The sequence below is a fragment of the Sorex fumeus genome, unplaced genomic scaffold, assembly GCF_029834395.1.
Source record: "Sorex fumeus unplaced genomic scaffold, SorFum_2.1 ptg000106l, whole genome shotgun sequence".
NCBI lineage: Eukaryota > Metazoa > Chordata > Mammalia > Eulipotyphla > Soricidae > Sorex > Sorex fumeus.
In genome coordinates, this window is record NW_026606163.1 from 5,089,267 (window position 1) to 5,103,011 (window position 13,745).

Here is a 13,745-nt window from a genome sequence, read left to right on the forward strand (position 1 = left end):
TGGAGTCAAAGATTATCAGAATTTATTGAGAACCTCCCAGTGATGTATTTTCCTCTTCTTTGGCATAATCTAGGTTAATACCATTGATTCCATTTATTTAAGATCTCATTTAAGTGTCATTTGTTATCATGTTATACCCAGTAATAAAATTGTGAACCTCATTTTAGAGTAAGGACCAGCAATCGCATTTTAAATGGTGTGTTTCTCCTCATCCATGAAATAGATGAGGTACAAATTTGTCTTCACAGGTTAGGTCCAAGAGTATAATGAACAGTGAATTTCATTGAATTTCAGAGCCCAGGACAAAGCAGCCATACAGCTGAGTGAGCTGGAAGAGGAAATGGATCAGAGGATTCAGGCTGCAGAGAACCAGACACGGAAAGATGTGAGTTTGCAGGACCGGGACCCTCCTCCACAAGCGCCAAAGGACCATTGTTCTTCTGCCAAAGCCTGTGCTCCCAGAGATTCCTTCCACAGCAGCATTTAGAGTGGTTGTGGCTTTTGCTGTGTAGAACAAGGAGTGAGAACAGCTATCATATGAGGAAAGGATTAGTTTCAGTGAGCAGTAAGTACTGTCCAGGAGCAGCCTGTGTGGAACAGAGTGGCTGGGAGTTGAGGCTGTGTTGGGATGGAGGTGCGGGGTGCCTCAGTGGAGGGCAGAACAGCGGAGGTTGCCAGAGCCAGCCTCACGGAGAAGGTGCTGTGTTGTGCTGACTTGTCTTTTACAGGCCGCTGTCTCACTGCCTCTGACCCCTGCCAATCTTAAGTCTGGATTTCAGGGAAATTAAAATTCCTCTGCCAATTTTGATGTCTTATGATAGAATATACCTCTGTTCTTCAGTATAGGAATGCAGAATTGACACTTGGATGCTGCCTTCAAAGATTTGCATTCAAAAAATATATTCACCCCCCCCCCATAAAATTCATTTGGGTAAATAATGTATACTAAAAGCCAAATATTAGCATATTTCTTTCAGCAACTAACATCAGATTGAAAATTTTTTTTTTGGCTTTATTCATTGGCTCACACCCAGCGATGCTCAGGGATTACTGTTAAATATACTTACGTCCCATTGCTCACATTAATATAATTCAGTTTTCTTGCAGTATAAATAGCACACAATAAATGGTACATATTGAAATTATCTAATCTGGTAAGATTAGATACAGGCATTCAGTATGGAACTATCCCCACAGTCAAGATAATGGGTATATACATCTGCCATATGTTTCCTGATAGCCCTGTCATGCCTCTCTCCCTAGTGTCACCTTACCAGTCATCCACTGTGTATCTCCTTTAGTCACTGCATTTTAAAATGTTTTAATTCTAAAATCTAAAAATTGGGGCAGGGGGAGGGCAGTGGTCGTCTTTGAGCTTTGAGAGTTCTTTATATATTCTGATCCACAAATATTTCTTTGTGGTTGTGACTTACCATTTCCATTTCATTACCATATCTTTTGTTACTCTTTTCTCTAGTTTTTTTTTTTTTTGCCACACCAGGCAGTGCTCATGGGCTACTCCTAGCTCTGTGCTTGGGGAGGGATGTCTCCAAGGAGTAGTGAGGGGACCAGGTGATACCTAGCACTGAACCCGGGATTTCCGCATGGCAAGCATGTACTCAGCCTGTTGAGCTACCTCTTAGGCCCTAACAGGGTCTACTGAAGAATAGAATTATTTTACTTTTTTTCTTTTAAAGTTTTTTCTTTTAAGTTTTAGAAAAAAAAAATGGCACCATGATTTATACAAATAACGGAGTTCCAATCATTCAGTGTTCCAACTCCAATCCCACCGCCAGTGGCAGTGCCCCACCCCCTCACCCTGGTCAGCCCTGGTTCCCTCCCTCTCCCCACCCCACCTCTTTAGCAAACTCATGTTTTTAAAATTTAATTATAATAGTGGCCGAAGTTATAGCATAGAGGATCGGGCACCTGCTTTGCGTATGCCCAACCCCTGTTCAATCCCTGATGACACTTACTGTGTAAACTCAAAAAAGACAGCAGTGGCGGCTCTATCTCTCCTGCTGCCTGCGTTCAGTAGTCCCATGCAGGTTCCCCCACCCCGGGGAGGTCGATGGTGATGGGCAGGTGAAGGAAGGAACAAGGGCCAGGCTGGTTGGTCTTAGTTGCAGTTTATTCCATTCCCATCTCCATTCTCTTCTGATTCTCCTCCTGCTTCTCCCCACCACCCGCCATGCTACTTCATTCTCCTCCTTGATCCCCCTTCATTCTCCTTGCTCTGGAATCTGGATCCCCTTTCTCCTTCTCCTTCTGGAGTCTGACTCCTGATCTCCTAGCCCACTCTTACCATCTAGTTACATCCCAAAGCATGAGGGGTCGGGGTAACAATTACACATAGGTGTGGTCACAATCAATAGGGGTTAAGTTCTTTCCCTTGGGGAAAGCTGCTTCTAGGACAGATACTCTCTCAGCAGGATGACCCACCCTAGAACGGAATCCCCTGGGTGTGTTTCTCCTCTCCTTGTCCAACAAACATATAAGCATACATAATATAAATCATTTTGTATGGGTGCAGTAAGAAATATTTAAGCTTATAGAATTGCTCTTCTAGGGCCATCTCGATCTCAGACTACAGTGCTCAGGCCAGATAGTCTTTCCTATCCCTAGCAGGGTCCTAGTTTTGCCGTTACTTTTGGATCATGACAGCATTTGTCTATGATCAAGCTTTTAACTTATAGTTAAGAATCGTGGCACTTTGGCCTGGCCCATTTCGATGCCAGGGTAGCTCACTGCTTGCCCTGGGTCCATTCAGTCCCTCGTCGGGACCCTGATTTTGGGGTGCTAGGAAATAAGGGCAACTGAGGCTTAAGAAAGCAGATGCCCGGGAGTGAATAATATTCAAAGCCAATTAAATCCTAAGTAACAAAGCATAATCTTAACAGTCTTCTTGTATTTATTTTTTTAACAAAAATAGTTAAAGTAAACTATTCAAAAGACATAAGGAGAGGAGAAAGGCAATATTAACTCGCAGTACAATTTCAGTGTCCTAGAAGGATCTAACCTTACAAATGAACAGATGCTGATTAGGGGAAAAGCTGATTAACTGGTTGGGGAAGAGAGCAGAGAGAAGTGGTTACAGATAAACAAAGCAATGGGAGTGACTCTGGAGCACTGTAATGGGTGTAGCATGATAAACCTGAGCTCCTTGTGCCAAGGGAGAAAGGACAAAGCAATGTTATCCTACAACTTACGGTTTCCCGAGCCCTGCCAAGAGTGATCCCTGAGCATAGTGGGTGTGCTTTGATCCTCGTTCCCTCCACTTTACTCTAGCTTGGGCCGCGTGGCTACACTTGAGTTGGTTCTTATGTTTTTAATTGTTTCTGGGCCTCATCCAGCGGTGCTCAGGGCTTATTCCTGGGTCTGTGCTCAGGAATCATTCCTGATGGGACTAGGGGGACTGTATGGGGCGCAGGGAAGTGAACTTGCGTTAGATGCATGCACCTCCCCTCTGCACTATCTTTTTGGCCTCTCTATTATTTTGATATACTGAGTTACCATCCCTCTTGATAGCTGAAATTTCTGTGACCTTGACCCTTGTCCTTCTACTGCCAGCCCACCTTCCCAGGTCCTCAGTTTTCTTTGTCTTTGACATGCTTTTAACATCATTTGATTCCTCTTGTTACTCTGTTTTTCTGAGTGAGAACATCTGTATTTTCCCTTCTCCACTTTGCTTAATATGATATCCTTCAGTTACTTCTTGGTTGCAAAGAACTGCATGGTTTCATCTTTGCTGTGTGTGTGTGTGTGTGTGTGTGTGTGTGTGTGTGTGTGTGTGTAAGAGAGAGGGGGGGGAGTGTTGAGTGTCTCTTTATTCACTTGTCTGTTATTGGACTTCTTTTTTTTCTCGTATTTTAGCCATTATACCAAGTGCTCCAATGAACATAGGTGTGCATATATATCTTTCCAAGTAATGCTTCTGTTTTAGGGGTAGATGCCTAGAAGTAGAATTGCTGGGTCATATGCAGGCACTTTTCTTACTTTTTTTGAGAAATGAACATACTCTTTTCCATAGAGGCTGCAACAGATGGTATTTCCCACCAGCTGTAAATGACAGTTCTTTTTTTAATCACATTCCCAACATTGGTTGTTTCCTGTGCTCTTGATATATGCCACTCTTACTGGTGTGAGATGATGCCACATTGTTGTTTTATTTTTTATTTTCCTGATAATATTGATGATGAGCACGTTTTCATATACCTAACCATATATATATTTTCTTCATGGAAGTGTCTGTTCGTCTCCTTTCCCCTTTCTTGTGGGGTGATTGGTTTATTTGATACTGAGTTTTGCTTGTGCTTAATATATCCTGGATATATATCCTTTATATATTCATTCTGTGCAAATATCTTCTCCCATTTAGTAGGGTGTCTTTTTTGTTTTGGCTTCAGTTTGTTTTGGTCTGTAGAAACTTTTTTCTTTTGATGTCTCCTTTGCTTATTTTCATTTCTATTATCTCTGCAAATAGAATCACTTCACTGAGAAGAGGTCTAGATCTTAGAGCATTCTGCCTAACTTTTCTTTAACATATTTTACGAATTCAGGTCTAACCTTAATTTTTTTATAAATTTATTTATTGAATCACCATGAGAGCAGTTACAAAGCTTTTGAGTTTAAGTCTAGGTCAAACAATGATGAAACACCCATCCCTTTATCAGTGCACATTTTCCACCACCAAAAACCCCAGTACACCCCCATCCCACACTTTACCCCTACCTGTGGGGCAAATGATTTCCACATTTCTCTCTCTCTACTTTAATTAAATTCAATATTTTAACTCTCGGCAGAGCCTGGCAAGGTCCCTGTGACGTATTCGATATGCCAGACACAGTAACAACAAAGTCTCTAATGGAGACGTTACTGGGCCCGCTTGAGCAAATTTTAACTCCAGACCCACCATTATTATTTGGGATTTTACCCCAACACTCAGATCTGCTGAAATTAGATAGTTTGTTTTCTATTGCTTATTATGAATAGCATATGATGTCACGTGGCCGTGTGATTTTGGAATTCTGAAATTTTAATAATTAAATCTGGAAGGATATCTGCCAGAAGGTGCTGGGTTCCAAGATTTGTTTCTGAGTCTCTGGGATCATGGCCATTAAGCAACTTTGATCACCAGAGGGGTCATTTGTGGGTGGTAACTCGGGGTCTCATTTGGGCAGGGGAGGAAAGGGCCCGCTCCACCCCCATCCCGTGAGGCCCTGTGTGCCTCGTCACTGCCTAGCCCCTACTGTCTGGATCCTACCTGACTGTACATTGGCCTCTGAAAGATGGCGGCCACCAAGCCACCAGGGGGAATAGGCCCAGTGACGGCACCTTTTCCCATCTGGGGTGGGCCAGTGCTGGAAACTTAATGCGAAGTCCAGACGCATTTCTGCCAAAAGCTGCTGGGTTTCAAGATTTGTTTCTGAGAGTCTCTGGGATCATGGCTATTAAGCAGCTTGATCACTAGCCAGAGGGGTCGTTCGTGGGCACCAACTCAGGGTCTCAGGGCGGGGGAGCTAATCTTAAATTTTTTTAAACCGCTTTGAATAGGTTTGTCTGTGGTATAAGGTATGATGAAGTCCTTCCCTCCACTTTTTTGAAGGTGGTTATCCAGTTTTCTTAGAAATATTTGTTGGAGATTTTTCTTGCTCCACTTCATGCACACCAGTAACTCCTCTGTCATAGAATGATTGACCATAGATCTGAAAATTTATATCTGGGCTCTCTGCTCTATCCTTATTTGAGTACCATGCTGTTTTGAATACTATTGCTTCATAGTATAATTTAAAGTCAAGAAATTCTATGGCTCCCAACTTCTTTTGTCTCATAATGTTTTGGTTATTCAGGAAGTTTTTTATTTTCATCCATACTATTACAACACAATTATTAGTGTTCATTTTCAGTTCTTTAATGATGTGACTGGATTTTGATGGAGATTGCATTGAATCTGTATAATACTTGGTTAGGATGTCTGTTTTGACCATCTTAATTCTTACAAAACATGAACAGGGAATAATTTTCCATTTCCTGGTGTCCTCTCCTAGTTTTTTCATAAATGACTTAAAGTTTTCAAGTTATAGGTTGTTCACATCTTTTGTTAAATTGACACTTAGGTACTTGATTTTTTTAACTATGTTAGGTAGAATAGTCTTTTTTAAAATCTCATTCTCTAGTTCATTGTATGCATATATAAATAGAACAGATTTTTGTGTGTTGAGCTTTTAGCCTGCTACTTTGATGTGTGGGCTTATTGTTTCTAATAGGGTTTAGTGAAATATTTAGGAACTCCCATGTATATTGTTATTCATCTACAAATAGTGATAGTCAAGAACCATACCAGTTTTAATCCCTTTGACTTCCTTACCAATTTGGTTCACTTTGCTTTCATTTTATTGCCTGATTGCAGGAACAAGGGCTTCCAAGACTAAACTGACTAAACTGGAGAAAAGGGACATCTTTGCCTTTTGCCCAATTTCAGAGGGAAGACTTTTTTTTAAAATTTTTTTTGCTATTAGGTATGATGTTGGCTGTAGGTTTGTGGTAGATGTTCGTTAGTAGCTTGAGGAAACTTCCTTTTAAATCTTTTAGGGGTGTTTATCATTAATGGATGGTGAATTTTTGTCAAGAACTTTCTCTGCATCAGTTGATATAATTGAATGATTTTGAAACATTTCTTGAAATGTTTTACTTCAATGAAGCCTCATTTCCTTTTAGATATCATGATTTGAGTAGTAAAGAGCTTTTTCCTGGGGACACAGAGAGAGCACAGGGGTTAAGACACTTGCTGTGCCTGTGACTGACTCCTGTAGACCCCCAGCACCACTTGTCCTTCAACATCACCAGGTACAGTCCTGGAGGCCGCTGAACACCTCCTGGGCGTCCCAGGCAATTCCTACACCATCACATTCCTGGTCCCTCATAGTAAATTACCAGCCAGGTTTGGCTGAGGGTCACAGGCTGTAATGCGTACTTACCACAAACCAGTTTGAGATGTGAACCTCCTGAGATCTTTTTCTAATTCAAGGTCAAAAATATCTGTTTTTCTATTTTTCTCTAAAACAATTGTTCTTGAAGTTTTATTACGTTATGACATCATATGTTCATTTATGCATTGGAAATCAACACATTAAGCGTCTTGTAAATCTGTTACTAAAAGTTTTAGTTTCACATTTAGACTATTTTGCAATATATTGATCAGAGTTATTTGGTTTCTTTTTGCTTCTGGGTAGCCAATTTTTTCCCCTCAATTTTTATTGAAAAACCTGTTTTCCGCTGAATTGCTTTTGTGTTTTGTCCAAAATTAGCTTAATTGGTTTTACTTCTGGACTCTTTCTTTTTCTTTTCTTTCTCTTTGTGCCAGTATTACATTATATTGATGACGCTTGGTTTTGAAAATAAAGTAGTGTTGGTTATTCAGTTTTTCTTCATAAAGTTGTCTTGATTATGTTAGTTAATTAAAGAATTTACATAAAATTATCTAGTTAATTTCTAAAACACACATATGCATACATACAGGTGTACACAGTGATGCTGGTGGTTTGAATTGAATTTCGTACTTAAATCAGTGATTTATAAACCTGATAAATTCTCTAAATTTTTCATTTCACTTGGCAGTATGTAAGTTTATATATCTTAATAAATTTTTCCTCAGATTTATTCCTACATACTGCAATACTGCTCTAAACAGTGTGTTAAATTTCAATTTATTATTTTTGTATAAATACAATTTCATTTTTGTATATTGATCTTATATTGCATTGTTTGCATTTTATAATCAGTAGTTCTTTTTTGCATATTACATTAGATTTTCTGGGTAGGTGACTGTAATCTTTGAACTAAAATAGTTTTACTTCTTGCTGATATGAATGATCATTTTATTTTTCATTCTTACTGCACTAGTTAAAATAAAAATGATGAGAGCAAGCACTCATTCAACACAAAATATGGTCCCGATGGTATGCTTTTCATGGATACCCAGCGATAGCACAGTAGTAGGGCGTTTGCCATGCGTGCAGCCAGCCCGGCCGAGCCCGGTTTGATTCCTCCACCCCTCTCGGAGAGCCTGGCAAGTTACCGAGAGTATATATTCAATGTGCCAAACACAGTAACAGCAAGTCTCAAAATGGAGATGTTACTGGGCCCGCTCAAGCAAATCGATGAACAACTGGAGGACAGTGTTTATTTTTATTTATTATATTTTTTAATGTAGGAGTACTGCTTATTTATTCAGCCACTGATTAGGCTGATTGAATTGTGCATGAACTCCCCTCATGTATTCCCTTTATTAAATTGAAGTGTTCTTCTCCCAGTCATTAAAAGTTTTATCAAAATGTTAAATTTGTTAAATAATTAAATTTGTTAAATATTTTCCTGTGTATCAATATGTTAATATTTTTTCTTTAATAAAATATTAATAGTGGGAGATACATTCAATCTTGAATCTTACACCAAACCTAGACCTGAGAATAAATTTGACTTTGTTATAATATATGTTCTGTTTTTTATATATGGTATAATACCTTTTGCTAAACTTCGCGTATTGTATTTTCATCCATGCTCATAAAAATGTTCCATTTAAAATCTCAGGAACTTTTAGTCAGGATATTCTATTAGAATGACTTAGGAGGTGTTCCCTACATTTAACTTTTCCCGAAGTTTATAATGAGTTGATCTTAACTACCAGCTCTTTATAACTGATGTTCAATGGTCTCCTATCTCATTTCTTGGCCTCCACCTGTGATAGGTTAGGATTGAAAAAGCCTAGTGATTGTTTTAATTGGCCACTGTCTAAAACATAAACATTCTAGTATTTAGGACCATGTCATGGATTTAGTGCAGAATGGCATTCTGAATGCATGGGTATATATGGTGTGCATCGTCACATAGGAAAATCACTACCATCCACTCTAAATTTTCTCCTGCTCCATTGTTGTGTTTGCCTTCTTTAACCATCTTGGACAGGTAGGCACTTTAAATATTTTTTTCTTTTTAATGAAATGTGCATTAAAGTATTTTAAGTGTATGTTGCATAGAAAACCATATATTCACAGTGGCACCTGGTGGCAACTGTGTCCATTTTGGTGCCCAGGATACAAGCGCCTCTGGTACCCTGAAGTGGACACTTGTGTCTGTTTTAATGCTGGGTAATTACTTAAGAAGAATTTGCTCTTATTAAAAGTATAGAGCATTTCATTTATGTGGGCTGTTGAATTTGTATGGATTATCTAAGTTGCTTGGGCAATAAAATGTAAGCATGAGTCATCCATTAAGACAGAAAGTGAAGGTGTCGGGGGTTTCTGTATGTTGTCCTGTTAGACTGCTAATAAATTAGGTAGCTGTTCAGACTTGGAACTGTGTTGTCTCTGCCTCTCTGCAGGGAGATCTGTTCCCTCAGTTGTTAAATTTCTATCACACACCTGTCTCATTTGCTCTTCCTTCTACTGTCACTTCCTGAGGTCTTCTTTTCTTTCCACCCTCCTCTAGGATGCACCGGAGCATCCATTTAAACTGATCCCACTCTGGTTCCTTGTGCTTAGTACACAGTCCTCAGTACATAGTTGATTATTCATAAGTATTTATAGACTCAGTTCCCTCCATTGTTAGCAGAAGCATATATTTGATTACCAAATGTAGGGCACAACATTTTATGATTTGTTAAACTGAAAGAGAAAGCTGAAAGATGCTTGGGCTAATGGGAGCATCAGTCCTGACCCACTGGGGTGTCCTTTTGCCATTCTGTTCCAGGGGAGGCACATTTAAGGACTAGTGAATGGGGAAGGAACAACTAATAGGAATTTTGCAGATGATGTGATTTGTATTCAGCAAACGTTTTATTTTTTTTTAATTTTTATTTTTTTCATTGAGTCACTGTGAGATACACAGTTACAAAGCTGTTCTTGATCAGGTTTCAGTCATACAATGATCCAACACCCATCCCTCCACCAGTGTCCATTTCCTGCCACCAGTGACCCCAGTTTCCCTCCTGTCAATCCCTCTACCCCAGCTGCCTCTATAGCTCTATGGCAGCCACTTCTCTCTCTCTCTCTCTCTCTCTCTCTCTCTCTCTCTCTCTCTCTCTCTCTCTCTACTATGGTCTGCAACACAGATACTGAGAGGTTATCATGTTTGTTCCTTTACCTACTTTTCAGCATGCATTTCCTATCCAGAGTGATCGTTTCTAACTATCTTTGTTATAATGGTCCTTCTCTATCCATTGTCTTCTGCCCCAAAACTTAAGGCAGATTGTCAACCATAGACGAATCCTCTTTTCAGCAAAGGTTTTAGCTCTTGCTTGGTAACAATAAACCCACCTGCCTTCCCTAAGTCCTGGTGTCGTGATTGATAGGATTCAGGCAAACTGGAGGTCCTTTGGCTATGCCATGCCATTTAATTAATTAGAGCAATAATGAGTTAGTTAAATGATGGATTACAGCCCTCTCCCACAATGTATAACCTTAGAGGTTGTCACTCCGGATGATATTTGTGGGAAGATGACATTCTGCATTTTTTTGCCATTGGGAGGTATCAGTTTGAGACGTGCTTTAACTTGAGTCACTTGATGAGGTCTCATTCTCCCTGTTTAGATCACCTGGAATCAGCCTTAGTGGGTCACAGAATGTGTCTTCTATCTGCTATTTTGAAGAACCTATTTGGATCACCAAAATTTTATTTATTTTTTTTTTCAGGAGAAACGCAAGGCTGAGGAAGCCCTCACTGACCTTCGACGTCAGTATGAAACAGAAATGGGAGACCTACAAGTGACAATAAAGAAACTCAAAAAGGTACTTAAAACTCAAAAAGGTCAGCCTCATTTAGTAATCACTCCAATATAGCAAGATATCTAACTTACTAGCCTCTAAAACCACTTGGAATCATATTGAAATTACAGGCGAAATAGGATTTCAGAGCCAATTAGGATTCCTTGGAAACATTATTATTGTTGTTATTATTGTTGTTGTTGTTGTTATTGTTGTTGTTATTTTGGGCACAGGCAGTGATGCTCAGGGCTTACTCATGGCTCTGTACACAGCTATCACTCCTGGCAGTGCTCAGAGGACTGTATGTGATGCTGGGTTTCGATGGAGCCACTATCCGCTGTACTATCTGCTGATTGATTCCTTAAACCGTTACTGGTTAAATCCCAATTTTCTTTCTTTAGCCATCAGTGGGGAAGAGCCTTCAAGTTCCATGTGTCCAGTAATAGCAGAGGACCTATCTTTCCTGATCAGTGCCTTTATATCCTGCCCCTTCAATGGCAGATTCTGTAAATATTTGTTAAATGAAAGAAATCTTCCTCTTCTGTATAGAAAATTGCATATCTAGAGGTTCTCTACTAAGCACGGGACGGACATGGAGAATGAGCAGAGCTATGGTTAGGTTTTAGCCTTTGCACTATTTGGGATCTAATGAGTAGTGTCTGTATTGGTAGTTGCTGAACTGCGAGTGGGTTTCATTGCATTTGCTGATTTCTGTGGTGTAAGTACTGTCATTTCAGCTTCAACTCCTGGTGCAAGTTGACTCCCATACGATATGGATTCACTTCTATGTAGATTGTCATCATAACCACTGGAAATCTCTCAGCTGAAATGAAAACAGATCATTCCTAACTACAGTACTGTGAATTTGGGCATGACACTTTCTTCCCTGTTTGTTCAAATGATAACCTTCAGTGTTTCTTCCAGTGTATATATTCAGGAAGATTAAAGGACCATTCAAATGTATTTTGAAGGCTATTGTAATTTAAATTTTTGGAATTACTAAGAACTCTCCCAGTATCCTTGGGAAATAATTTTCTTTTTTTTTTATGTTTTTTTTCCCATTTATTTTATTTTATTTTTTTTTAAAGTTGTAGATTTACAATTTTTTGTGCTTTGGTTTCAATTATACAATGATCAGATACCCATCCCTCCACCAGTGCCCATTTTCCACCACCATGGATAATATCCCTCCCACCCCCATCCCCCCATCCCCCCTGTCTCTGTGGCAGGGCAATCCCCTGTGTTCTCTCTCTCCTTTTGGGTGTTGTGGTCTGCAAAAGAGGCATTGAGTGGCAAACATGTGGGAAATAATTTTCAATGTCAACCATATATTTAATTTCCAAGGTTCATTAGATCATACATACTTATCTATATTACAGAATTTAAATGAACCAATCCCTGTCTATGTTAAAGTCACAGATACTCGTAGTCACTGACCTCATTTAGTTCCGAAAGAAAGATGTATCTAGCAAGATGTATTATTTTGGCCACGATTTAGAGTAAGACGAAGTCTAAATAAACCCCGAGCGATGAGAGTTGAGAATAGTAAGTCTTTACCCCTTATTGAGCCTTGTACATCTTAGAAGATTTGCCTCACATTTAGGATTTTTTGTTTCTTAAGTGTAAAGTGCTATTAATAATAAACTTTCCTGCATGACCATAAAAACAAACACTTTTTTAGCTTTATATCTCGCTAGGCCCTTTTTCATAATCAAAGCTTCTAATCCTGACGCTTTGAAGGAGGTGTGAATATTCTACATTTAGGACATGGAGTTCCAGAATGGCTAACTGACTTGTTCAAAGACCACAACTAATGCACCATAGTCATTTTACCACACAGCAATGCTCTCTCACTTATGCCGGCCTTTCTGCTTGTCTGCAGGGTTTTTCTACAAGACATGGGAAATGGGTTATTTGAGAGTAAGTTAGATTTTCTAGAACTATAGAAAGCCATACAAATTTGTTATAATTGCCTTTATTTTCAGAAACATTTTTTCCTAGTTTTCTTTCTGTGAAATTGTCATAAATTTGAAATTCACTGACTACTTTCAGCTGAGTCAGACATGTGACAGTTGTGATACAGCAATGTGAAAACTTTCCCCTTGATCCCACCTGAGAGAAGTACAGTGTCTATGTTAAGGACAGCATCACAGTCCTTAGATTTTGATGAGAATTAGTGAAATAAGGCATAGTTTCTATTAGGACATAAAGTATTCTGTTTGCTTATTTGTGAGTACAAATCCCCATTAACTCCAGGGACATAAGCTCTCTGTAGAAAAGACATTTGTGTAGTCCATGTTATAGATGGTCCAGTTTATTCTGGAAGTGCAAATGAGTCATTTAGCCACCACGACTCATGTCTGTGTTTATGCAACTTTCTGTCTCTAGCTTAATGATACATTAAATGATTTTATAGACACTCATTGAAATTTCTATGAACAAAGGATATTGGCAAATATGATATCTACTTTGTCCTTAAAAATTTAGACTCTGGTTGGAGAGAGAGGACATTAGTAAATAAGTGTAATATGGGATAGAAAGTGTTAGGTGCTTATAAAGTTTCAGGAGAACATAAATGTCTGGATTCATATCAACATAACTGGAAAAGTGAGGATTGGATTACTTAGTGATTGAAAGGTTTTCTGAAAAGGGCTTTAAATATTTTTAAAGAAAATGTTTTATTTTTTTTTCTGCTTTTTTGAATCATACCTAGCAATGCTTGGGGTTACTTCTGGCTTTGCACTCTGGAATTATTCCTGGTGGTGCTTGGGGGACCATATGAGATGCCAGGGATTGAATCCGGGTCGGCTGCGTGCAAGGCAAATGCCCTACCTGCTGTACTATCGCTCTGGCCCCAAGAAAAAAATTTAAATGATACAACTTATTTTCAGTTGCTTAAATTATTAATGCAGTTTTTCAAATTCTTTAGATTTTACCTTAATGATATATAAAATTTAGTGTTGAAAATTCAGGATTTCTTGATTT

General features: G+C 39.0%; 1 protein-coding gene across 1 annotated transcript in view; it reads left to right on the plus strand.

The window, feature by feature from the left end:
- Positions 1 to 13,745, plus strand: part of RASEF (RAS and EF-hand domain containing) — an 88,795-nt gene that overhangs the window by 50,098 nt on the left and 24,952 nt on the right. Inside the window, exons 3-4 of the mRNA XM_056134771.1 lie at positions 295 to 385; positions 10,689 to 10,784. Of these exons, the coding sequence (XP_055990746.1) occupies positions 295 to 385; positions 10,689 to 10,784 (187 nt within the window). The remainder of the gene's footprint in view (positions 1 to 294; positions 386 to 10,688; positions 10,785 to 13,745) is intronic.